Source organism: Pseudopipra pipra, chromosome 20 (genome assembly GCF_036250125.1).
Source record: "Pseudopipra pipra isolate bDixPip1 chromosome 20, bDixPip1.hap1, whole genome shotgun sequence".
NCBI classification, from domain to species: domain Eukaryota; kingdom Metazoa; phylum Chordata; class Aves; order Passeriformes; family Pipridae; genus Pseudopipra; species Pseudopipra pipra.
This window is the reverse complement of record NC_087568.1, coordinates 9,098,076-9,123,555: the sequence shown is the minus strand read 5'-3', so window position 1 is coordinate 9,123,555 and position 25,480 is coordinate 9,098,076. Positions and strand designations below refer to the sequence as shown.

The 25,480-nt window shown below is 55.6% G+C and overlaps 1 protein-coding gene across 1 annotated transcript in view; it reads left to right on the top strand.

Annotated features, from left to right (window-relative positions):
- LOC135425157 (collagen alpha-1(I) chain-like) overlaps nt 1-25,480 on the top strand; it is an 89,536-nt gene that overhangs the window by 42,686 nt on the left and 21,370 nt on the right. The window contains exons 7-22 of the mRNA XM_064677141.1: nt 9,196-9,469; nt 9,597-9,961; nt 13,114-13,158; nt 13,976-14,095; nt 19,055-19,093; nt 19,200-19,253; nt 20,731-20,784; nt 21,797-21,904; nt 22,546-22,599; nt 23,294-23,347; nt 23,458-23,502; nt 23,753-23,806; nt 24,358-24,402; nt 24,712-24,765; nt 24,852-24,896; nt 25,173-25,226. Coding sequence (XP_064533211.1) covers nt 9,196-9,469; nt 9,597-9,961; nt 13,114-13,158; nt 13,976-14,095; nt 19,055-19,093; nt 19,200-19,253; nt 20,731-20,784; nt 21,797-21,904; nt 22,546-22,599; nt 23,294-23,347; nt 23,458-23,502; nt 23,753-23,806; nt 24,358-24,402; nt 24,712-24,765; nt 24,852-24,896; nt 25,173-25,226 — 1,464 coding nt within the window. The remainder of the gene's footprint in view (nt 1-9,195; nt 9,470-9,596; nt 9,962-13,113; nt 13,159-13,975; nt 14,096-19,054; nt 19,094-19,199; nt 19,254-20,730; nt 20,785-21,796; nt 21,905-22,545; nt 22,600-23,293; nt 23,348-23,457; nt 23,503-23,752; nt 23,807-24,357; nt 24,403-24,711; nt 24,766-24,851; nt 24,897-25,172; nt 25,227-25,480) is intronic.

Genomic DNA, 25,480 nt, shown 5'->3' with positions numbered 1-25,480 from the left:
GAGTCATTTCTTTGGTCTATTTTTTCAGTCTCACAATGGATTCACTTCCCCAATCCAGCACCCGGGCGCCACATATGGAACCTGTGAGGGAACATTTCTGGCACTGAGGAAGTGGCTCCTGCCCTTGTGGCCTGAAGCAACAGGAGAAGGGCCAAGTGACACCTCAGGGCTGCAAGGGCAGAGCAGGGGGAGGCTCTGCTGAGCACCAGGAGGGGTTTCTCCTCCCCACACTCCTGCTGCAGACCCACAGGTATAACTGCCTGCCCTGATCTGCTGCTGGACACAGGATTTCCTGGCAATTTTTCCTTTTTTCAATCAATCCAGCCTTGATTTTCAGTCCTCCTGCGGTGGAGCCTCTTCCAGGAGCTCGATGCTACAACGTGCTGGAAGGAATAATTTATAATTGTCTTTCTCTGATCCTGAGCTTGTGGATCATATTGTACCTTTGGCTGTGGATGGAAGAGGCTCCTACTCACAAAAATGTGCTTCCTCAGAGAAGACACTGAGCTCTGAACTGGGTTTTACCCTGAAAACCAGGGCAGAATGTGACTCTGGCTGTCTGGGCTCCTGGAGACAGGGATGCTCCAGGCTGGGTTTTAACCCATTTGCTATTTAGTTGAGTTTTTGGGTTGTGGCATCAACTGAAAAGCCCTGCAGAAGTCCAGCATCACTGCCCCAACACTGTTCTCTTGGCCAATAAAACACTCTTGGTCTCCTCAGGCAAGAAGCCAAGTTAGTTACACAGCAACTCTTTGCAAACCCATGGCATTAATTACATTATCTCTGGTTTCTTCATTAATGAGCCCCATGTTGGTTGTTCTGTTATTTTGCTTGGGCTCAGCTTGAGGGAAGAGCTCTGTAACTATTCAAGGCTTCCCATTTGCCTTTTTTTTCCCCCCTCTTTTTTTTTATTTTCCTCTTTCGTATTGGCACAACATGAAGCCTTTTCCCAGTCCCCTGGAGCTTCCCCAGCTTCCTGAGCCAAACTGAAAACTCAGAGCTCGTGGTGGGGAGAGCCTGTGATTTGAATGCTTTTTGGATTGGATCGTGGGGACAGGACTGAGAAACCCCCCCCCCCCCTTGTCACTTCTGGAATGGAAAGTGGTTTGTTGTCATTTGGTTGTGTCATCTGGCCTTTCTGAACAGAAGGGGGGATTCTCCAGCTCTGTTGCTGCCGCTGGTTCAGTCCCTGCCACGTGGCAGAGGGTCCCAGAGGGGATGCACCAAGGCCTGGCTGGGGCAGAGCCTCCTCCTGCCTTCATTTGCCTTGTTTAACTTGATTTTCTGCAAATCATGGCATTGCTTATCACGTGCCAGTCCCTTTTTCATTCTGTTTTATCGTTCCCTAATGGCTGCTTTCAATTTGGGCTCATTCCCCGCTCCCCAGCTGGAATTTTCTGGGAGTTCAAACCCACATGCCTTCAGCCTCAACTCTCACGCTTTTGGGCAGCTTCAGAGCTGTTCCCAATTTGTCCCTCTCAGCTGGTTCCTCTCTAAATTTGGCCTGTTTGAAGGAGCAAGCCTGGCTGGTATTGATTTTGGCTGTTAGTGCTGTTTACACAGAACCAATATAATTCAGCTTGTGCCTCAGAGACCAGTAACTTTTAGCTCAGGGACTCGTCTCCCCTGAGCTCCCCCAGATGGGAGTTTCCAGGGGAGACCTTTCCCATGTCAGGCACTGAAGCTGAATTAAAAAACTCGTGGCTGCAGTGGGCAGGAATTCCAGGCTGTGCTAGTGGCAGCTGCCAGGGCTTGATCCAGCTTCCCACTGGCATCTCCTGGCTGGCACATCCTGGGGGAATGTTCTGCTCCAGCTTCATGAAACATGGAATGGTTTGGGTTGGAAGGGACCTGAAAGGTCACCCAGTTCCACCCCCTGCCATGGGCAGGGACACCTTCCACTAGCCCAGGTTGCTCCAAGCCCCATCCAACCTGGCCTTGGACACTTCCAGGGATCCAGAGGCAGCCACAACTTCTCTGGGCAACCTGTGCCAGGGCCTCCCCACCCTCACAGGGAGGAATTTCTTCCCAATATCCAATCTAACCTGTCCTCTGGCAGTGGGAAGCCATTCCCCCTTGTCCTGTCCCTCCAGGCCACTGCAAACAGTCTCCATGTTTCTTGTAGCTCCTTCAGGCACTGGAAGGCCACAGTTAGGTCACCCCAAAGCCTTCCCTTTCCCTTCCCTTCCCTTTCCCTTCCCTTCCCTTCCCTTTCCCTTTCCCTTCCCTTCCCTTCCCTTCCCTTCCCTTCCCTTCCCTTCCCTTCCCTTCCCTTCCCTTCCCTTCCCTTCCCTTCCCTTCCCTTCCCTTCCCTTCCCTTCCCTTCCCTTCCCTTCCCTTCCCTTCCCTTCCCAAACCTTCCCTTCCCAAACCTTCCCTTCCCTTCCCAAACCTTCCCTTCCCTTCCCAAACCTTCCCTTCCCTTCCCAAACCTTCCCAAACCTTCCCAAACCTTCCCAAACCTTCCCAAACCTTCCCTTCCCAAACCTTCCCTTCCCTTCCCTTCCCAAACCTTCCCTTCCCAAACCTTCCCTTCCCAAACCTTCCCTTCCCTTCCCTTCCCTTCCCTTCCCTTCCCTTCCCTTCCCTTCCCTTCCCTTCCCTTCCCTTCCCTTCCCTTCCCTTCCCTTCCCTTCCCTTCCCTTCCCTTCCCTTCCCTTCCCTTCCCTTCCCTTCCCAAACCTTCCCTTCCCTTCCCTTCCCAAACCTTCCCTTCCCTTCCCTTCCCTTCCCTTCCCAAACCTTCCCTTCCCTTCCCAAACCTTCCCTTCCCAAACCTTCCCTTCCCTTCCCTTCCCAAACCTTCCCTTCCCAAACCTTCCCTTCCCAAACCTTCCCTTCCCAAACCTTCCCTTCCCAAACCTTCCCTTCCCAAACCTTCCCTTCCCTTCCCAAACCTTCCCTTCCCTTCCCTTCCCAAACCTTCCCTTCCCAAACCTTCCCTTCCCAAACCTTCCCTTCCCAAACCTTCCCTTCCCTTCCCAAACCTTCCCTTCCCAAACCTTCCCTTCCCTTCCCTTCCCTTCCCTTCCCTTCCCTTCCCTTCCCTTCCCTTCCCTTCCCTTCCCTTCCCTTCCCTTCCCTTCCCTTCCCTTCCCTTCCCTTCCCTTCCCTTCCCTTCCCTTCCCTTCCCTTCCCTTCCCTTCCCTTCCCTTCCCTTCCCTTCCCTTCCCTTCCCTTCCCTTCCCAAACCTTCCCTTCCCAAACCTTCCCTTCCCAAACCTTCCCTTCCCAAACCTTCCCTTCCCAAACCTTCCCAAACCTTCCCAAACCTTCCCAAACCTTCCCAAACCTTCCCAAACCTTCCCTTCCCAAACCTTCCCAAACCTTCCCTTCCCAAACTTTCCCTTCCCAAACCTTCCCTTCCCTTCGAAGGAAATGAGCACTTTGGATCAAAACTGGCAAAATAGGTTGGAGGGAGAAATACAGATCAAGGTGGAAAGCTGGAGTACTTTGATTATTTTTTTTCACCATTAGGGCTGTATTTCAAGACTGTTTTTACTCAGAAAACCTCCCAAAGCAACAAATATATGTCATCGAAACCGTGCGACTTCACAATTCAGTTTTTGAAAGGAAAAACTGAATTCTTTATTTCGACTCAGAAATAAATGGCTGTGGGTTTTATCCCCCCCAGGGCCTGCTGCTAAGAGAACAAATATTCCCTGTGTTCCCCTCAGGGGAGCTGCTGCCCTGTGGTGACAGTCACCTGGGTGGCTTTGCATCTCTGCTGGCATTTGTGCCCTTCTTAGGAGCTCGTCTGGGGGGTATAAATGAGGAATGGGGCTTTCCAGGTTCTCTCCTGAGGGGCTCCTTGGGCACTGTGGAAGATCTTGGCAGCAGGTCACACCAGGGAGGACCGTGGAGAAAGCATGGACCGTGTTCCAAACCTGGACCAAACCCTCCTTCCAGCTCAGGGGGGCTGGGCTGGGGGGGAGGCCTGGCTGGGTGGGATGGCAGGGGATGTCCTGCTGGGCTTCGTGGCATCAGGGACCCAGTTTATCATCTCTTCAGGCAGGTTCTGACATTTCTGGGGGGACAGAGTGAAGCTGGGGGGTGGTGGGGTGGAGGGAAGGTGTTTGGAAACCTCCCCTCTGGTTTTCTGTGTGGAGTGATGCCCCCACCAATGTATTTTAATGGATTTAATGGGTGCCTTTGCCTGAGACAAATGATCCCTTTTTTAGCATTTTAACAGCAAAATAATAATTAAAAAAAATAATAAATAAGAGTCAAACATGTAACAGCCCATTGGTTTGAAGAGCTTGCTTGCTCCAGGCATTCCCATGGCAGCCCATGGACACCAGTCTCCATGGAGGAGGAGAACAGGTCCTGAAAACCCTCCAGCACCTCCTGGATGGTGGGACACGGGGTCCAGGGCAGGGCACTGTGCCCCCCTGGGGCAGGGAACACCTGGCCACGGTGCCCTGGTGCTCCTGTTGGAGATGGATGGGTGTGTGTGTGAGAGGGAGTGTGGGGTCACCCAGCGAGGTTTTCCTCGTGCTGTAGCTGTGCCCTGGACTTGTCTGTCCTTGTCCTTCATGAAGCTGGTGAATCCCTGCAGCAGCATAGCCTTGAGCAGCTCCTGCCCTCTGCCCCTTCCCCAGAGCACTGATCCAGTGCCCACATCCTCTCTTTTGTGGCTCTGGTGGGTGTTGCTGTTGATTATTAGCAGGGTCTTGGTTGGAAGGCAGCTCCAGGTGGGAGCCCAGTGGGTCTCCCTCAACCCCAGGGGTTGGTGAGCACCCACCTGGCTCAGCTGGGGTTGTGTGTCCCATTTGGGGGTTCAATCTTCCCAAAAATGTCTTCTGGACCTGGCACAGGTGCTGGGGAGGTGAGCAGCTGTGGGATCTGGCCGAGCATGAGCTTTGTTGAGTTGTTGAGGGGTTTTGGGCCAGAGCCCAGTGCTGGGCTGGGCTGAGGGGGAGCCCCAGCTGCCTGCAGGTCCCTCCTTTGGCTTCTCTTGGGAAGGTGACCTTGTGGAGAATGTGGTTCTCATCATTACCAGCTGAACCCATTTTAAGAGGTCCAAATGATGGAGCTGAGTTTTAGCCAGAGTGCTTTTCCTGCAGCCATTTGATTTCTTGCCCAAAAGGACTTTATAAAATAAGCTACGGGAGGGTTTTTTAACTCTATTAGTTTAAAAAAATATAAATTTAAAGGTGTTATTTTAGAGGCTGTGTGTTACAGCTCTTCACTGCCCACCACCAGCTCCAGCCATCCTGCTTAAACAGAACCAGGAGCACAAACCAAGTCAGCTGAAGTTAATGACAAGGTGGCTCCTGACTGGGTTTGAGATCTGGCTGATATGTTATAGAATATAACATATAGAATATCCACTGATTCTGGTGTATTTGGGAAGTGATTTAATTCGGGGTGCTGCTGCTCTCTGCCTGGCTGGGCCATGTGTGGCCATGCAGGGGCTCACCTGGGTGGACAGTGGAATCATTTAGGTTGGAAAAGACCTCTAAGATCATTGAGCCCAACCATAAAGAGGCTACATGGCTTCAATCAACCCCTGTTCCAGCAAATTCCTCCTGTGCTGGGCACTGCTGAGGCCACACCACAAATCCTGGGGTCAGTTTTGGGCCCTTCTCTACAAGAAGGACATTGAGGGGCTGGAGCGTGTGCAGGGAAGGGAAGGGAGCTGGGAAGGGGCTGGAGCAGCAGGAGCAGCTGAGGGAGCTGGGGGGGCTCAGCCTGGAGAAAAGGAGGCTCAGGGGGGACCTTCTGGCTTTGCAACCCCCTGACAGGAGGGGGGAGCTGGGGGGGGTCGGGCTCTGCTCCCAGGGAACAAGGGACAGGAGGAGAGGGAACGGCCTCCAGCTGTGCCAGGGGAGGGTCAGGTTGGACATCAGGGATAATTTCTTCCTGGAAAGGATGGTCAGGCACTGGCACAGCTGCCCAGGGCAGGGGTGGAGTCCCCACCCCTGGAGGGATTTAAAAGCTGTGCAGATGTGGCACTTGGGGACGTGGTTCACTGGTGGCCTTGGCAGTGCTGGATTAACGACTGAACTCAATGATTTTGGAAGTCTTCTCCAACCTAATAATTCTGTGATCCTTGGATTCCATGCTCCATGTCCAGCTGCCCCTGCAGGAGGAGCAGTCCTGGCTCTTCCCTGCTCTCACCACTTGAAGCCTGATTTCCCTCCTCCTCGAAGGCAGCAAAACCGCTGTGATTTAATTGGCAACATGTTCTAATTTGTTCTGAGCTCTGCAGGCTTGTTCATTCTGCACCAGCATTTCTCTGGACGAAAACAGCTCCATGGCAGCCTGTGTCCTCTCCAGGCTCTTTGCTCCCATGGCTTTGTGCAGAGCTTTTGCCATTTGCTTTCCTCAGTCTCCTTGGATTTTACCTGGACACTGCCAGGAAACACAACCTTTACCTTCCTTTGCTCCTGAGGGCTGTGAGGGTCACGAGCCCACCTGGAGAGTGAACTGTGGGTGTCCAAGGGAGTATCTGAGAGCATCTGATGGGTGAAGGGAGCTGGCTGGAGATCATAGAACCATGGAATGGCCTGGGTTGGAAGGGACCTGAAAGATCACCCAGTTCCACCCCCTGCCATGGGCAGGGACACCTTCCACCAGCCCAGGTTGCTCCAAGCCCCGTCCAACCTGGCCTTGGACACTTCCAGGGATCCAGGGGCAGCCACAGCTTCTCTGGGCAACCTGTGCCAGGGCCTCCCCACCCTCACAGGGAAGAATTTCTTCCCAATATCCCATCTAACCCTGCCCTCTGGCAGTGGGAAGCCATTCCCCCTTGTCCTGTCACTCCAGGCCCTTGTAAACAATCTCTCTCCATCTTTCTTGTAGCTTCTTCAGGCACTGCAAGGCCACAATTAGGTGACCCCAAAATCTTCTCTTCTCCAGGCTGAACAATCCCAGCTCTCCCAGCCTTTCCTTCCAGCAGAGCTGCTCCAGCCCTCTGATCCTCTTGGTGCCTCCTCTGGACTCTCTCCAGCAGCTCCATGTCCTCCCTGTGCTGTTCCCAGGGCTGGAGCAGCTCTGCAGGGGGGTCTCACCTGAGGGGCAGAGGGGCAGAATCTCCCCTGTCCTGCTGCCCACACTGCTTTTGATGCTTTAGGGTTGTTCTTTTCTTTTTCTAAATCACCAACAAATTAAATGTAACAAAGGCAGGACCCTCCCCCCAGAATCTTTCATAACAGAGCAAAGCACTTCAGCTCTTTGTGAAGGAAACTCTTCAAACTTGACTTTTGAACTTGGAAAAATTAAAATTTTCGCTTTTCCTCTCTGTTTGGGATGGGGAAGAGTTTGGAAACCTCCAAGCTGATGGTTTGGCACCTGGCAGCAGAGGAAGAGCTCCAGCAGCTCCTGCTGCCTTTGGTCCTCCCGAGTGGGGCTTGGCCAGAGCCAGCTCCCCTGACCCAGCAGTACCACTGGGTGCTCACCTGAAGAACGACCAGTTCTGGCAGTGAAATTGGTGGGTTTTCTACTTGCTCTTCGTGCAAACCCACCCTGGTGCTCCCGAGCTCTTGTGCCCGTGGCGCGGAGCAGGACCGGAGCCGGGGAATGGCTTCAACCGACGGGAGATGGGAAGGACGACGGGAACGATCTCCTTGTACCGCTCTGCTCCCCTTCTCGGCCCTGCAAGGCAAGTGTGGGCCTGCATCTCCCTCTAGTGACTCCTCTCAGCCTGTTCCTCCTCGGCTCCGTGGCCCCGGCCCCGAGGAGCCCCCGGCCAGGGCTGGGTCCCACCCGCTCCTCCCGGGATGTCAGTGCCCTCTGGAGCTCAGCTGGAGCGTGGAACGAGCTCCAGGAGGGGGTGGTGGGCATGTGGGGCTGATGGAAACGCTGCCAGCTGCTCCAGCAGAGCTGAGGGACCTTCACAGCCACCCACCCCTCAAGCCATGGTCAGTGAGTGTGCAAACCCCGGCCGAGACACCGGGGCTGGGGGTAAAACCGGTGGGATTTTCAAATCTCCCTTTTCACAGTCAGTTCTTTAGTCTTGAGTGTGGATATTTCTACCAACACTGCAGTTCTCCATCCCTGGGCTCTGCTGGTGGTTTTAGGGCTGAAGGAGCCCCTTGAGACCTGCAGGGAGCATCTAATGTGGCAGCTGAAGACAGAATGAGCCCCTTGCAAGCCACTGCCTTAAATTAATTAGCTGCCAGCCTCCGGGAGGCTCCACTTGGGCTTGTGTCTGTCACCCCTTCCTGACCCTGGGAGCTGATGGATTGGGAAGATGTGTGGTGGGAGCTCTGAGCTCCCCTCCCATCTGCCTGCACCATTCCCCTGAGACCACCAGGAGCCTTGGAAAATGCAGAAGCAGCAAAGTGAAAGGCTGAAGGGACAGATCGATCCCTCGTGTCACTCTGTGGATTTGCTGCAGTTGTTTTAGTAGTTGCTCTTGAGCTTGGATTTCTGTCATTAGGAGATCTCAGAGCCTCTTGTGGTGCCTAAAGGGGCTCCAAGAGAGCTGGGGAGGAACTCTGGATATGGGAATGGAGTAACAGGACAAGGGGAATGGGATCAAACTGAAAGAGTAGTTTTAGATGGGATGTTGGGAAGGAATTCCCCCTGTGAGGGTGGGGAGGCCCTGGCCCAGGTTGCCCAGAGAAGCTGTGGCTGCCCCATCCCTGGAAGTGTCCAAGGCCAGGTTGGATGGGGCTTGGAGCAACCTGGGCTAGTGGAAGGTGCCCCTGCCATGGCCAGGGTGGTTGGAACAATGTGATCTTCAAGGTGCCTTTTACCCAAACTGTTCTGGGATTCTTCTCTCAGTGCCCCTCCTGCAGAGACACTCAGGGTGGGGGATCCCTGCAGGGGGCTGGCAGAAGGAGCTCCATGTTGGGGTGGCCCAGGCTGACACTTGGCTCATGTCCCTTGTGGAGTTTGGGTTTGTAGGGGCTGAACTGTCCTGCCTGGGGAGGATGAGCTGCCCCAGAGCTCGAGAGCTCCTGCCTGGGGCTCACAAGCCATGCCCTGTCTTATCCCTCTCAGTGGTGTTTGTGCACATGGGAAATTAAGGATCACAGAGTCATTAAGGTTGGAAAGCACCTCCAGGATCACTGAGTCCAACCTTTGACCAACCACCACCATGTCAACTAAACCATAGCACTAAATTCCATTTCCAGGGATTTCTTGAACACTCCCAGGGATGGTGACTCCATGTGTTGGGCAGGAAAGGGAGAAAAACAAGTGAAATCTTCAAACTTTTTTTTTTTTTTCTGTCTTCCTTTCCAGGATTCCAGACTCACCAGTTCAGATTTGACCCTGGGGCCACCTTGGACGTGGGAGGACCCCCAGGAGACCCTCAACCTCCAGCCTGATGGGAGCGCCCTGGCTTCACTCTCTGCTCACGAGATGCCATCAGCTGAGGAGGAGGAGGAGGAGGAGGAGGAGGGCAGCCTTTCTATTGAGGATGAAGGCTTTGAGCTGCTCAACTCCACCTATAATAAAATCACAGGCCCTGGCAGGCCAGGGCTGGGCAGGAGCAGCACGTGGGTCCATGGTCAAGGTTTGCTCCCTTTCCCCGTGGAGATTCCTGGGAACCTGGTGGTTCTTTTATCCTTTATTAGGGATACCTGTTATTATTATTATTATTATTATTATTACATGTTATGGTGTGGCTTTTATCCACCCAGGAGGCTCCATGAAGACACACAGAGCAGCCAAGAAGGACCTTCAGGAGGAAAACATCACCACAGAGAAGCTGGCGGGCACTCGGCAGCAGCTCCCACCTGGCAAACCCGGCCATGCCATCCCCAACCTGCTGCCCCACACCTTCCCCAAGGTCCTGGCAGCACGTCAGGCAGCTGCTCCCAAAGGACACGTGCCCAGAGGTCCTGTGAGGACAGCAGAGCTTCCTCTGGCAGCAGCCAGACCCGCTGTGCCGGGGCTCGGGGACGGCGCTGCCCGCGCAGGACACTCCGTCCCCGTGGTGGCACCTGGGCAGCAGGGGCATGTGAGACCAGGACCCCCAGGGCTGCCAGGACCCCCAGGGCTGCCGGTGAGTGGCAGTGGTGATGGCTGAGGGAGGGGAGGGGGGGGTGGGGGAGCATTTCCCCCTGCACGGTGGGTGGTGGGCACAGCCTGCTGAGCCGCGGTGCCAGCGGTGCCATCAGCTCATGGGGAGGAGCTTTGCCCACCTTCTGTGGGCAAAGGAATCTTCTCCACGATGGGAAACCCCCTCTGTGCAGGCAGTGTGGGGCTGTGGCCCTGGCAAAGGTTTTTTGATGGCCCTGAAGGAACTGTAGAGGAGATGATTCCCTTATTCCCTCTCCCTAGAGATGATCTCAAGTCATTAAAATTAACCACGTTGTCAGTTTTCATTTCACCCTGGTCCTGCCCAAAGTCAAGGTGAGGGTCTCAGGGGGGGTCAGACCATCTCTTCCAGCCCCAGTTCCCACTGGCATCACTGTCCTTTGCTTCTCTACCACTGCAACACCCCAAAATTGGTGCTGGTGCAAAGCAGAGCGTTGAATTTGTGTTGAAACGAGTTTCAATTATTTTTCACTTCATTCATCCACTGTAGAGGATGAAAAAAGGGAAATTAAAAAGAAGAAGAGAAACTTAGAATAGATAATTCTTTAGAGAAGTCCTGGGTCTTCACTGAGAAGTAGCTGAGAAGTGTTTAACGTGTTTTCCCATGTTTGTTCCTTCTGCCAAAATCATTCTGTGATTTGGTTCCATTTGCTTAATAATTCCTCTAGAAAATTGTATTTCCTTTCCCCAGTGCCACTGCCAGGGGTGACCATGGGCATGTTCTCCTCCCCCCGGGGCTGACACCCCCGTGGAAGTCTCGTGGCTGCCCTGGGGTTCAGGGGGGTCCTGCAGGGCAGGTCTCCACCCAAGGCTGGGTTTATGGGTGTTTGGAGGGACCCAGCACTAAATCCATCATCCATGAGCCAGGCTTCGTGGGATAACAGTTCCATTTAGGATTGTTAGCTTCCCCCCCAAGCCATCTCCTCGCTGCTGCAGCTACTGCCTGCAAAAATAGAGGGAAGTGGCAAAAGGAACAGATGCTGAAGGATGAAAAAAATCCCAGGAGCGGAGGGAACGTCACAACATTTGACAGCCCTGCTGTCAGCAGGCAGGGGACACCCAGCCAGGAGGGGAATTGCTTTTCTCTCCTGTAGAAAGCTGGTTGAGGGGTTTTTTTCCCTCAATCCCGAGTATCCTGGGTGGAAACACAGGTACCAGCAGCTCTATCCCAGCATTAGGAGTAAGGGAGGAAGATGGAGAGAGAGTTTTTACAAGGGCATGGAGTGAAAGGACAAGGGGGAATGGCTTCAGACTGACAGAGAGTGGGTTTGGATGGGATATTAGGAAGAAATTCTTCCCTATGAGGGCGGTGAGGCCCTGGCACAGGTTGCCCAGAGAAGCTGTGGCTGCCCCATCCCTGGAAGTGTCCAAGGCCAGGCTGGATGGGGCTTGGAGCAACCTGGGCCAGTGATGCAAGAAGGAATTCTTTTGGGGAGAACAATCAGTCTCAGAACCTCCCCGTGGCTGGAGGTGTTCAGGACACAGTGGACAGGGTGCTGCACCATCTCCTCTGGGCTCCCTCCCCCACAGAGCTTGGACCAGATGATCTCCTGAGGTTCCTCCCAACCTGGGTCATCCCATGGTCCTGGGATTTGGTTTGCTGGGGGTCAGGCTGCTGAGCACCCCGGGTTCCAACACCCTGCAGCCACCCAGAGAGCCATCCTGGCACCTCAGGTGTCCCTGCCCCCTCCAGGCAGCAGGGGCAGGGAGAAGAGGGGAGAGGAAATCAGGGAGAAGAAATCCAACCCAGCCCAGCCAAGCCTGGCTCTCCTTCCCCTGGAGCCACTGCAGCCTCTGCTCAGTCACCGTGGCCAAGCTGAGGAGACAAAGACACTTGTGGCCACAGGGGGAGGGGCTGATGTGTCCTTCCATCCTGACACGTCCTTCTGGCCTGTTGTGTCCCTCTGTCCTGACATATCTTTCTGTCCTGTTGTGTCCCTCTGTCCTGCTTCTTTCATTTCTTCCATTTTGGAACAGGTTGCCCCATCCCTGGAAGTGCCCAAGGCCGGGTTGGATGGAGCTTGGAGCAACCTGGGCTAGTGGAAGGTGTCCCTGCCAATGGCAGGAGTAGAACTAAATGATCTTTAATGTCCCTTCCCAGCCACCCCAGTGTGGGGCTCTGTGTAGGACTGAAGCTCTGTGGTGGCACATGCCAGGCATGAGCCATAATTTTGGCTAAAATATGAGCCAAGCCTGGCAACCTTCCCTGATGTTGGGTTGCTGCTCCCCAGGCTGAGGGCAGGTGGGCTCTGGGGGCCCATAGAAGGGGAACTGGGCTTTACATTTGGGCACTTCAGGTGATGAGAGTCCCTTTGGTGAAGCATCTCTTCGTGCCAAAGCTGCTCCTGCCCATCCTGTGGGCACAAGGGCTGCAGCCAGGGCTGTGCTGGGGGTTGCTCATTCCCTGTGGATTCCCAGCCTTGCTCCAGGCTCAGCCCAGGCTGTCTGCAAGCTCAGACCAAGTCTGGGCTCTGTAACTGAAGCTGTCAAAGGCTCAGCTCTGCAGCACACAGGGGTGGGTGCAGTGCCACAGCCCGGTGGGTTGGCAGTCCCTGCCGAAGTCTTCCAAGGGGATTCCTGTTCTCCAAAACAGCCAGGATCTCCCACCTGGCTGTTCTACCCAGACATGCTTTGATAAGCCCTGAAGTGGGGTCCCCTCTTGGCCAAAATGTGCATTTTTGCCTCAAGCTGGGCCAGCTCAGAGCTCCAGTTACAGCAGCAGTGTCCTCGTCCAAACTACTGTTTGGGTGATGGCCCTGATCCAACTTTATGGGATTTTTTTTTTCCTAGCACGCTGCCTTTCCTCACCAGGGGTCAGGAGATGTGCTCCAGCTCCCTGGCCATGTGGTGCAGAGCATTTCTGGAGTGGGTGCCTCAGGATTGGGCTGCTCAGCCTCCCAAGCAGAGCTGGCTGCTGATGCCAGGGCAGGAGCGGCATAAACCAGGGGACACTTTCAACCCTCCTGGTTTTTGGGGTGTTTCCTGGTGACTTGGTGCTGCTGGTTTGCTCTGAACCAGCCATTTCAGTTCCTGCTTCCCTGGAGCTGTGGCACTGCTCACCCAGTCCCTGTGGGATCCCCCTTTGGGGTGACACAGCTCTTCCCCTTTGCCTTTCAGGGCTGTCCTGGCAGACGGGGACTGGTGGGGCCCAAAGGAGACAAAGTGAGTATCCAGAAAATTAGGGGAATGTGGAGTGTGGGGTTTAGGGTCCAGGACAAATATCATGCATGGTTTGGGTTGGTTTGGGTGTTTTTCATCAAGACAGCAGTGGCAGCTTCTGAAGCTGCAGGGTGGTGGCCCTTCCTGTGCATTTGGAAGAGGAAGGAACTGGTTTTAGTGGGTGCTTTAAGCCCAGGCTCAGGACTGAGCTCAGGACAAGCTGCTGTCTCTCCTCTGAGCCACTTAATGGCTCTGCAGAGGCAGCAGAGCCAGGAGATGGAGCAGCTTTAGCTCAGATCCCCCGGAGAAAGGATGAAAAGCCCCCTGTTATATCCATGGAGTCATCTCAGAGGGACATCTGTCCTCCAGCCCTGCCTTGGTGAGACCCAGGACTGCCCTTCCTCCTCCAGAAACCCTCTGTGCAGCAGCCACATGGCCCAGCCTGCTCTCCTGCTGCACTGGGGGATGCTTGGGGATGGTCTGCATTGAGGGTGGTGCCCCAGTGTCCCCACCAGCAGCTGCTCCTGCCCACCTCTGCACAGCACTTCCCATCTTCCCCAAGCTGTGGAGGGGCAAACTCGTTGCCCCACACAACGTCTGTCAACAGCAGCTTCTGTACTGGTGGGGTTTAGATGGGCCTGGGCACAGGAACATGTGGGGGAAGGTCATTTTGCTTTCCCCCTTTCCAGGGTTATTTAGATCCCAAGAGCTGGTTTGAAGCCCAGAATGTGCCCCACTCTGACCCGGGTCAGAACCTGTGCTGACTGTTAAACCTCTGGCTGGTTTCAAGGTATTTCTAAGGTATCCCTTGTCTCCCCAGGGATACCCTGGAGCCGTGGGCAGGACAGGCCCCCCAGGTGACCCAGGCCCTGTGGGCATCCCTGGTGTGCCCACCATTGTCCTCTGGAGGAACTCCAGGGAGGACTGGCAGACCTTCACGGTGAGTTACAGCCGTGGTGGGCTCAGGGAGCTCCACTCACACCTCCCCAGCAGCTTCCTCTGCTCTGCTGGGAGCAAGGGATCCCAAGGCTTGAGATTCCTTGTGTGTTGGGTGGGAGGTGAGGGCAGAGGGAAGGTGCCAAGGAGGGAGGTGCAGCCCCATGGACAGCTGTCCATGGGATCAGCATGTCCTCTGTTCCCAGCAGTGCTGTCCCTCTGTCCCCTGGGACTGACCAGGCAATCTTGGCTCCCCATGGTCCACACTCATCCCTCCCCTCCCTGGGATGGTTCATGCCCTACCTCTCTCTGCAGGACAGGGCCCAAGGCAGACCCAAGCCATGCAGAAAACAGCCCTTCTCCTGCTCTGTGTTACAAATCACAACCTCTCCTGTTTCCCACCATCTCCCAGTCCTGCTGCTCCCCAGGGTTTGTGCCCATCAAGCTTCTTGCTGAGACATTTCCTCACCTGATCCCTGCTGCTGTGGGGAGCACAGGAGCAGGATGGGACCTGTGGGGAGCACAGGAACAGGATGGGATCTGTGGAGAGCACAGGAGCAGGATGGGACCTGTGGGGAGCACAGGAACAGGATGGGATCTGTGGGGAGGCAGCAGTGCCTCAGCCACTGCATGGCTGGATGCAGAACTCCATGGGATGACTCCAAAACTCACTGCAACAACCCAGGCAGCGTCACTTAGGATCCCCAGCTCCTGACAGCACACTGGGATTAGGCTTCATTTCAAACTCCCTGTGGAGCCTGGCCTGATCCAGGCAGGGCAAGAGCTGAAGGCATTGGGTTTCTAACTGATTCAGGCACTTTTCCAGCCTGGGCTGGAGCTCCCTGGGGTGGGAATGCTCTGTGTGTTGTGTACCTGTAATGGCCTTCTGGAACTGCAGCCTGGCAGAACAGTATCAGTGGCAGGTCAGTGCAAGGGGCAGAGCAATGGGCTGGTGAGAGCTCAGGCTCCATCTCCAGCTCTCTGAACTCTTCTGTGACCTTGGGCAGGACTTTTGCCTTCTCTACAGCTCATTCATTGCTGAAGAGCTATCATTGCATCCTCTGCTCCAGGGCAAATGCCTGGAATTCCAGGGAGAGGATGCAGTGGGGGGGATCTCTGCTCCACCAGCACATCCCGAGGCAGGAGGAGGATGGCTCTGTGCTGGTCTGGCTCTGAGCTGGGATTTACCCACCAGAAGCCCTTTTGTGGTTTTGTGTTGGGTTGGATCAAAGCAGAGGAGATCAGATCAGGAGATGAGATTCCTCCTGGGAAGCACAGCAGAGCTGATCATTGGGAGACACCGGACAACCTGCACGTTGTCCTGCCCTCCTGCCGCTCCGGAGCAGGTGCTGCGCTGGTGCCAACGCTCCCAAACCCCACTGCGGGCTCACAGAACATGCAGGGACGAACAGGGATGGGGGGAGAGGGCCGGAGGTGCCGGCTGGAGGAATCCTGCCGTGCCGGAGAGCATCTCCCCGCCGGGGTGATCCCTCCCTCCCAGGCTGGACGCCTGCAGCATCCATCCCTGCTGGCAGGGCACGCTCACAGCGCTCCGCGGAGCTGCTGCCGCTCAGTCAGAATTCCTTTGTTGTTGTTGTTGTTATTGTTTTCTTCCCTGCCTGCATTTGGAAAGACACCTCAGGCTTTATTCTTCTGCTGGCGAACCCTCCGTGCCTGTGGCTGTTGCCGTGATTTCGGTGCTGTCCCAGCTCCTGCGGCCGCGGGGATGCCGGAGGGAGCTCGGGAAGCGGGAGCTGGAGCGCTGCGGGTCCCGGCCCGGGGGCTCTCCCGGCGTTTTCCCGGCTCTGCTGGCCCGGTGCCGACCTGGAGGGGAAGGCAGTGTCTGGCGGGGGTGACCCGGGCCACCGCAAAGCCCCGCAGGGCCATCGTGTCGGTGGCCGAGTGACCCCGCGGCGCTTTGCCCGGCGGCAGGAAACGGGAGCGCAAAGCCGCGGGCTGGGCTCTGCTAATCCCCGCTCAGACAGCGCGGGGGGGAAAGGCCGGGGCGGGGGAGCCGTCTGTCTGTCTGTCTGTCTGTCTGCAGCCCTGCACAATGCGGGGGCTTGGGGTAGCGCTGCTGTCGTGGTTTGGGGGCCAGAGGGGATGTCCTGGGATCTGTTGTTGGATCAGGCTCCGGGAATGCAGGTCGGAGGAGCTGCCTCTCCGAGTCAGGGATATAGTGCAGGAAAAGAGAGGGACATGGGGACTGTCCCAGAGCATTCGTGGTTGTGGTGGTGCTCAACAGCCCCTCCTTCTCTTTTTCAGTAGAAAAAACCCCTTTGCTGTTCATGGGAATTAAGGAAAACCGGCTCAAGGCCGCTGTGATTCCAGCCCAAACCCCTGCCCTGTGTTTTTGTTCACAATGCACTGATGGAGTTCGGGTTTGCCAAGAATTCCTGGTGTAACTGGAGGGGCAGGAACTGCTCCTGCTTTGTTCTGTCAGCATTGACTTTGGTAGGAGTGGAGCTCCCAAGGCCCCCAGGGAAGGAGGAAGGAGAACTGGAGCTTCCAGAGTTACTGGGGAGCCTAATCTGCAGTGCCAGAATCCTTTCTTTTTATCCATCCCAATCCCTTTAACAGCAGGAGGACAGGCTGGGAAATGGGGGCTGGGGAACTCAGAGTGAAGGAAAATATTGCTCCATGTGAAAAGGAGGGGAATTTTAGGGATGTGCTGCTTCTGTGGGGCCAGCAGCTGCCATGGGGAGGGTGACACAGGGTGGGGGGGTCATGGGGTGGGGTGGGAAGGGTGACATAGGGTAGGGTGGCCATGGAGAGGTTAAGGAGGGTGACACAGGGTGGGGGGTCATAGGGTGGGGTGGGGAGGGTGACACAGGGGGGGGTTCAGGGAGGGGCTGGGGAGGGTGACACAGGGTGGGTGGGGGTGGGCTGGGGAGGGTGACACAAGGTGGGGTGGTCAGGGAGGGGCTGGGGAGGGTGACACAGGGTGGGGGGGTCAGGGAGGGGCTGGGGAGGGTGACACAAGGTGGGGGGGTCAGGGAGGGGCTGGGGAGGGTGACACAAGGTGGGGGGTCATGGGGTGGGCTGGGGAGGGTGACACAGGGTGGGGGGTCATGGGGTGGGCTGGGGAGGGTGACATGGGGTGGGGGGGTCAGGGAGGGGCTGGGGTGGGTGACAAAGGGTGGGGGGTCATGGGGTGGGCTGGGGAGGGTGACATGGGGTGAGGTGTATCACAGGGTGGTCATGGGGTGACTGTAGAGGGTGTCCCAGGATGGGGTGGCCATGGGGTGGTGGACTGGGGAGGGTGACACAAGGTGGGTATCCAAAGCTGCTCCCTACAAGGCTGCAGGCCCTGCTCCCAGGCTGGAGTTTTCCAGGAGCACAGATCCCACATGGATCTGTGGATCCCCATCCTCCATCCCCTCCCTTCCCAGCGCTCCCCCTACCCCATCCTGCAGCAAGCAAAGCACTCACTGTTTCCTGCTGACATTCCAGAAGCCAATTAATTTCTCTCCCCTCTCTTTGGCATCTGGTGTTCCTGAAATCCGAGTTCACGTCTCACGTGGGATTTTTTTTTCCCCCTCCCTTTCTAAAGGTTGGATTATTTTTTTTTTTTGGAAGCCTAATGAAATAATATCCTGTCCTGAGTGAAACTGAGTTCACTGATTCCTGAGACAAGGCAAAAGCGTTGGCTGGGCTCCAACCTCCTCCTCCTCCTCCTCCAGAAAGTTTTTGTGTGAGCAGCTTTTGAGGGAAATGAGAAGTGGCTGGACAGGAGGAGCATGGAGACCTGGCAGGGACTGCACTCTAATCAATTTGGGATCAACTTAAAAGGAGCAGGGATGCCTGGTGTGGTGTTAGAGCTGGATAAATGTATCCATCCATCATCTGTCCCTGAGAGCCCTGCTCATTGCTTGGAAATATTTCCATATGTTGAAAGGTCTGTGTTTATTTTGCTTAATGAGTTTCTTGGCTTTTCCCCTTCTCTCTCCTCTGGTGTTGGAGGAAAGATCTTTGGAGCAGGGGACAGGAGGGGGTTTCCAGGTGCTGGGAAGCACGTAGGGCCCCTGCCCCTCCTGCTGCCTGGGATTGGGGTGATGGACGAGGAGAGGCTTTTCCCAACCTTTGGTGCCAGTCAGGATTTGGAGGAGCTGCCTGGACCACGGGTCTGGGCTCACCATGGGAAGGAGGAGGAAGAGGAAAGGTGGGATTTTGCCTCCTGAGTGCTGCTGGGAGGGAGGAGGATGGCTGGTAACTGGAGAGAGACATTTAATTCCCTGGCCATGCCCCAAAACTTGGGAAAACCAGCTCAGAAGTGTCCAGAGAGGAGGAGGCTGCACTGTGAGGCTTTAGGGCCTTTGAGACAGGATGGGATCAGCTGTGGTTGGGATGGGATTAATCCACCCTGGGGCTCTTGGGTGGCTTTTTTTCTTCTTTGTGGTCATCTGGTCTCCTAAGGAACTGGAGGTGCAGGAAAGATTTGGCTGCTGGGAGCAGTGAGGGGCAAACCTGCCCAACAGAACTGCCTGGGAAAACCTCCTCTAGGTTTTCCACGAGGATGGAAGAGATTCCTCACCTGGGGCAAACTGCAGTGTCAGAACAGCTGGTTTAGTCCAACCTGGGCTAAACATGACCTGTGCTCACCCACATCTTTCTGACCTTCCCACTTACCAAACATTTGTGGTGCCCCAAATGCAGGGCATCCACGGGGCAGCTGAATGTCCTCAAACCCCAGAAGAAGTGGGCTCTCTGTCTGAATTTCCTAATGAAGGCAGTAATTCCTTATTTCCTACACGGTACCCTCAGATTAAACCTTCTCCCGTGACTTGGCTGCACATGGGATGAAACAAATAAGAGAATTAGAGGAGTGGTTCATTGCTGTGTCTTCCCAAGGCAAGGGAAAAGACTTCAAAGGCAACAAAAAAAAGGGATTTGGGATTTTTTTTTGTTAACATTTTGCTTTTTTCCCCCCCATATTCCCTTTTTCCCTCCATTTTCCTTTCAGCAATCATCATTTTACCAACTTCTGCATGCAGGCTGGCCCGTGAGTATCACTGGTGACTTTTTGTGGTGAGGTTTTTCCTTGGCTTGGCTGCTGAGTTTTCCTTGATCTGTCTTACCAATGTTTTTTTGTTTTCTTTTCAATCCAGAGAAAACCCGGAGCCCCTGGGCCCCCAGGGCATCCAGGGAAAACAGGAGCACCTGTAAGTGGGAAATCTCAGTGGCTGGGAGCTGCTTGGCCCCGCTGCCACCCCGGCTGGGCTGGGGACACTTGTAGGGTCGATGTCCCCAAGCACTTGCACAGCCCTGGGCTGTAATTAAGGGCTTTGGGATTGGGTTTCAAAGCAGCCTAATGGTTTCCTTGTCTGCTTCCTGCTGGATGCTGGGGATATTTGATATCCAGCTCCCTGGGATGTTTGATATCCAGCTCCCTGGAATTTTTGATATCCAGCTCCCTGGAATTTTTGATATCCAGCTCCCTGGAATTTTTGATATCCAGCTCCCTGGGGTGTTTGATATCCAGCTCCCTGGGATATTTGATATCCAGCTCCCTGGGATGTTTGATATCCAGCTCCCTGGGATATTTGATATCCAGCTCCCTGGGATGTTTGATATCCAACTCCCTGGGATGTTTGATATCCAGCTCCCTGGGGTGTTTGAAATCCAGCTCCCTGGGATATTTGATATCCAGCTCCCTGGAATTTTTGATATCCAGCTCCCTGGAATTTTTGATATCCAGCTCCCTGGGGTGTTTGAAATCCAGCTCCCTGGAATTTTTGATATCCAGCTCCCTGGAATGTTTGATATCCAGCTCCCTGGGATGTTTGAAATCCAGCTCCCTGGAATGTTTGAAATCCAGCTCCCTGGAATGTTTGATATCCAGCTCCCTGGGATGTTTGATATCCAGCTCCCTGGGATGTTTGATATCCAGCTCCCTGGGATGTTTGATATCCAGCTCCCTGGGATGTTTGATATCCAGCTCCCTGGGATGTTTGATATCCAGCTCCCTGGGATGTTTGATATCCAGCTCCCTGGGATGTTTGATATCCAGCTCCCTGGGATGTTTGATATCCAGCTCCCTGGGGTGTTTGATATCCAGCTCCCTGGGATGTTTGATATCCAGCTCCCTGGGATATTTGATATCCAGCTCCCTGGGTTTTGCTGGCAGCCCCAGCCCCTCTGTCTGTGCCAGCTGAGCAGTGCTGGCTTCCTTGCCCCAGGGCATCAGGTTCCTGCTGCTGATTTTGGATAGGGACCATGTGGATCCCTCCCAGAGGCAGAGGAGGGCTGGGGCAGGGTTGGTGTGGGGCCAGCCCTGTGCTGGGGGGTCTGCAGGCCCATCCATGCCCAACATCCTGGCCCTCTGTGAGCAGGGCAGTGCCACGGGGCAAAGGAAATGAGGGCAAAACCCTCTGTCCTCGTCCCCCATCGGGCACCAGGGAGGCATCAGGAGCCAGGGAGCAGGATCTGGTGCCAACCCCAGCCCTGCCCTGGGCACAGCCCCAGCGAATGTGGGCAGGGCGGGGGGGGCAGGGGGATGTGAGTCCTCCCTCTCTGCCCTTCCCAAGGCCAAATCTGTGCTTTGCCCCGCCTCTGAGGGCTCGGGCAGCCCTTGGCACGGGGCAGGAAGGGTGGGAACACAGGGACACGGTGCTTGATTCCATCCCTGTTTGTCCACAGGGTCCCTGTGGAGCCCCAGGAGAGCCGGGGGAGAAAGGCCAGCGGGGGTACACGGTGAGGGCTGGGGGGGCTTCCTGGGGGGAGAGCCCAGCTTGGAGGGGTTCAGTGTGTGCTTGGGAATGTCCCGGGATCTTCAGGGACCCTGCCCCTCGTGGATCAGCCCTGGGTGAGGGAGAACATAACGGGTTTGGGGCCAGTTTGGGAATGGTTGGGTTGGGTTTGTCCCTGCTCTGGTTTACATTTGGCCCATCTGGAGCCCAGCAGAGCCAGAGGTGCTTGGGCTTCTTGCAAAACTTCAAAGAGCAATAAATACTCCTTAAAGTTTGGATTAGAAGTGGGATGGGGTGACAGTGCTGGGTTTTGGGCTGTGTGGCCAGGCGTGAGCACAGGGGGTGATGGGGCCCTTCAGGGTGGGAGGTGGAAAAGCAAATCTCCCCAAAACAGCTTGGATGTTTTTGCAACCAGATTCTTCACTTGAGCAGGAGCTGAGGCAGCTGCATCGTTCTGCCCTTCCTTCAAACTCTGACTTTTTACACTAAAACCAAGCCCAGATTTTGGACTTGACAAAAATGTCCCAGAATTTTTGAGAAAACCAAACAGTCACAGCAAGTTGAAGGGAAATGTCCTCTCTTTGGTCCAGACTGCTCTTTAACTTGCCTGAATTCAGGATTTTCAGGGAGCTAAGGGCTAAAGTAAAAGCTCCCCCTAAGCTTTAGCTGCTGATGCCCAGTCCAGAGGATCCTGCACGTGGGAAAGCATCAGGAATGGCCATGGCTTGGAGCCAAGAAGCTGATGCAGAAGGTTTTCACTTGACCTTCTCTTACTTCCCTGTTGTACAGTCACTGCTGGGGACTATCCCACTGTTTTGGTGGAGAACCTGGGCAGATCCATGTGCCAGACACTTGCAGCACCTGGATTCCTGAAGCTTTTCCCTGCCAGCCCTGCCCATGTCCTGGCCAGGAATTGCTGCCAAATCCAGAGGCGGGCAGAGCTCAGGGTTTCGCTCGTTGGTATCACAATAATGTGGATATTTTGATTTTCTGTGCATGGCTTTTTTTCTCCCCAGGGTGAACCCGGGCTCCAGGGCTTGCCAGGACGGGTGGGTTACCCTGGCTCAGATGGCACCCCTGGCCTGGATGGCAAACCTGGGCCGTGGGGGCTGCCAGGGGAGCAGGTGAGGATGGGCAGGGCAGGGCCAGAGAGCCCAGAAACTCCTGATGCTGCTCCTTGTGTTCTCTTACCTCCTTTAGAATATTCCTCCTAAGCCCACAATCCAGGCAGTCCTGGATCAGGGTTGAGGCTCATGTTTCCCAGGAAAAAGGGCTGTGGAACATCCCAGCTGTGCATTCAGGTGCTGGGATAATTGCAGTGCTGCAGCTCCTGGATTGGGGTGGGTGCAGGCACAAGGGCTGGAACTTGGAATCATGGAATGGTTTGGGTTGGAAGGGACCTTAAAAATCATCTCCCTCCACCCCCCTGCCATGGGCAGGGACACCTTCCACTGTCCCAAGTGGGTCTGAGGCCTCGAGGGCTCAAAACTTGGAGGTGGAGATAGAAATGAGAGCAGCTGTGGGCTGCCTGGATGACATTCAGTTCAGGGAGCTGGTTTCTTGGGGCTGGGATGGTCCCTGCCCTTTTCCAGACCCTGAGCACCAATCCCTGGGGAATACAGCACACCAGGGCCTGGGAGCTTCCTCAGGGGGGTTTGGAGGACCGTGCTGAGGGGTTTGGGGCACTGAGGAGGGGGTTGGACACGGGTGGGAGGTGCTGGGCAGCCCCTCAGTGCCTGCTCTGCTCCTTCCTCCCTCTCCCCAGGGGCTGCAGGGCTTCCAGGGTGACCGTGGGGTGGCTGGAGAGAAGGGAGAGGAGGTAAGTGGGCTCTTGTGGTGCTGTGGGCACGGTGCAGTGCCAACCCCAGCCCCAGCACGTGCCAAGCACTCAGAGCTTTCATCACTGGTTTCACTGGTACCACACCAGCAGCAGGAGCTGCCAGTGCACGTTGCTGCAGCTCCTCTCCAGGGGATTTGTCAGCCAGGATGTAAAATGTCCATAAAAAGGGGAATGCTAATGGTTTGTCACCCTTTTTTTTTTTTTTAATCCCTTTTCCCTCCCACTTAGTCTTTTTAAAGCTAAAATTTTTAGAGCTGCCCCAGGGAGATTTTTGGGCTCCTCTGAGGTCTGGTCGTGCCAGGGCTTTGGAAACCTGATTTCTTCTTTTTGAAACAGCAACCCCACGTGGTTTATCATATGTGATATCATATGTATGAGATCATACCTCTATAATTTGATATATTATCATATGTTATCCTATATCTTTTCTGGCCCATCCTTTATACCCTCCTGCCCATGGAGAGCCCTGTGGGTGCTGGGACACCTCTGTGTCACTGCTGTGGGGGATGTAGCTTGGGACACAGGATGAGGGACCAGCACCCAGGGTTTGCTCCTGTGGGGACTCTTTTTATAGCATGTGGGGGGTCCCCATCCCCCTGAACCCCACCAACTGTGGCCTTAAGCTCCTGATGGTCCAGCTGGAGCTCACACATCCTTGTTCTTCCCTTTTCAGGGTTTCTTGGGTGACCCTGGGCCTGCTGGGGAGAAAGGAGAGAAGGGAGTGAAGGTGAGGGGGTCTGTCTGTGCCCTGGGGTTGGGCAGGGAGGGGGTTCCTCCTTCCCTGCAGCCCCAGGTCATGCTCTCCTCCATTGCTCGGGCTGCTCTTGCCTTTTCCAGGGGGTGAAGGGAGAAAATGGCCTGCCAGGTCCTGCTGGGCTCCAGGTGAGTGAACAGAGGGTGTCTCACTCCCTGCTGTGCCAGGATTCCTCCTGCCCTCCATCCCCTTTCCTGCTTTGCCCCCTTTGCCTCTCTGTGATGTCCCCAAGCTCCATCCCTGGCTCCAGCCCATGGCTTTAAGCAAAGCCCTCATGTTCCCTGTGTTTTCCTGACCCTCCTGCAAGGGATGGGACAGAGGCAGCTGCCACCTCAGGGTGGGCACTTCCCTGACACCCCCTCCCGGCTTCTCTCCCAGGGGCTGTCGGGTCTGAAGGGTGTGATGGGCTTCCAGGGCCCTGCAGGGCCAGAGGTGAGTGGTTTTACTTCCTCTGTCCCCAAAGAGGTGCAGGAGCCTGGTGATACCACTGGAAAGATGGCTCTGAGGAGGGAGGACCTTGAGATTTGCCTCCCCTCCCGACTGACCTCTCCCACCGGGATGTTTGAATCCCAGCCTGTTCTCCTGCTCTCCCCTGGCTGGAGGTGAAGTGAAATGAGCCTTTGCAGAGTTTCTTTTAGTGGTTTGTTGTAGGTTTCATTTAGTGGTTTATTGTAGGTTTATTTTAGTGGTTTACTGGAGGTGACCACCTTCAGCTGAGGTGAATCCCAGGCTGGCAGTGCCTGGGTTTTCCATGCTGCTCCCAGCCGTGTCTTTGGGAGCATCCCAGCCAGGACTGGGCTTGCAGAGGATTTCAAAGGCAAATTGAAGTGGTTTGGTGGTGAATGGAAGCACCTTCCAACAGGAAGGGAGTGGGCCTGGTTGTGGGGGCATCAGGTAGCTGATACTTGATGTGAAGGAAAGGGGGAATTTGGGATGAAGGAGAGAATCAGAGCAAAAATGGCATCTCCTCTCTGCTGTTCCAGGGAGAAGGTGGCTCAGTGGGTCCCCCAGGCCCTGCTGGCCCTGTGGTAAGTCACAGATTTTGGGTACAAACCGTGGCCAAAGCACAGGTGGTGGAACTGGGCAGGACCACCATGGGCAGGTGGGACCACCGTGTCCTGCCCAGCTCATCCCTTGTGCTGAGTTTTAATCTCAAAACGATGAACTTCATTAAAATCCCCCTGGTAGCATGGGGAGGAATTACAAAAGGACCCCAGTAAAGCCCCCCAGTATCCCCATGAGCCCAGGGCTGCCCCTGCTGCCAGGGGAGATGCCCAGGTTTCCCTGTGCCATCCCCTCCTGCGTGGTGAGGGGCTGAGCAGGGTCTGTCCTCGCAGGGGGAGCAGGGCCAGCCGGGATCCGTGGGGTGCAGAGGCATCAATGGCTCTCAGGTGGGTCTGCCCCAGCTCCCACCCTTTGCCATTTGGGATTTCCCGCTCCCTGTGCTCACCCCATCCCTTCCCTGCTCTCTCCACAGGGGGACACGGGCCCTCCTGGCCCGCCCGGCCCGCGGGGCCCCAAGGTGGGTGCACCCAGGGGTGAGGGCACCTCGGGGGGATGGGGTGTCCCAGGGTGGGAGGGTGCTCTGAGGGCGGTCTCCTCCAGCTGGGCTGTGACCCCAAACCCCCCAAAACCCCACAGAGAGGCTGGGGCAGCGGTGGGAATCCTTTCTGTCCCCCTTGCCACGGCTGTGCTGGCTGGCACTGGAGCTCCTCAGCAGCTGGGAATTCCCAGGAGAGGTTTCCCACCCTGGTGCCTGCAGGGCTGTGGTTCTACCCCATCCTTCACTGCCTTTCAGGGACCACAGGGACTGCAGGGCAGACGTGGCCCCCCTGGCCCCAGGGGCTCCCAGGTGAGTGAGTGGGTGATCCTGGCGTGGGGGATCCCCCTCCCCGTGCTCCTGCTGAGGGATGAAGGAGCTGCTGGGGTTTGTCCCCCGTGTCCTTTGCAAATGGAGGTGAAACCCTTGATCCTGGGGGTCCTCACGGCCCCCCGGGGGTGGGAGGGTGGGAAGGGCTGTGTGCCACGGGCAGGGTGGGTGGGCAGAGGGGCTGAAGGGTCTCCTGGGGGGAGCTGGGCAGGGGTCCTGTGGGCTGGGGTCTCGTC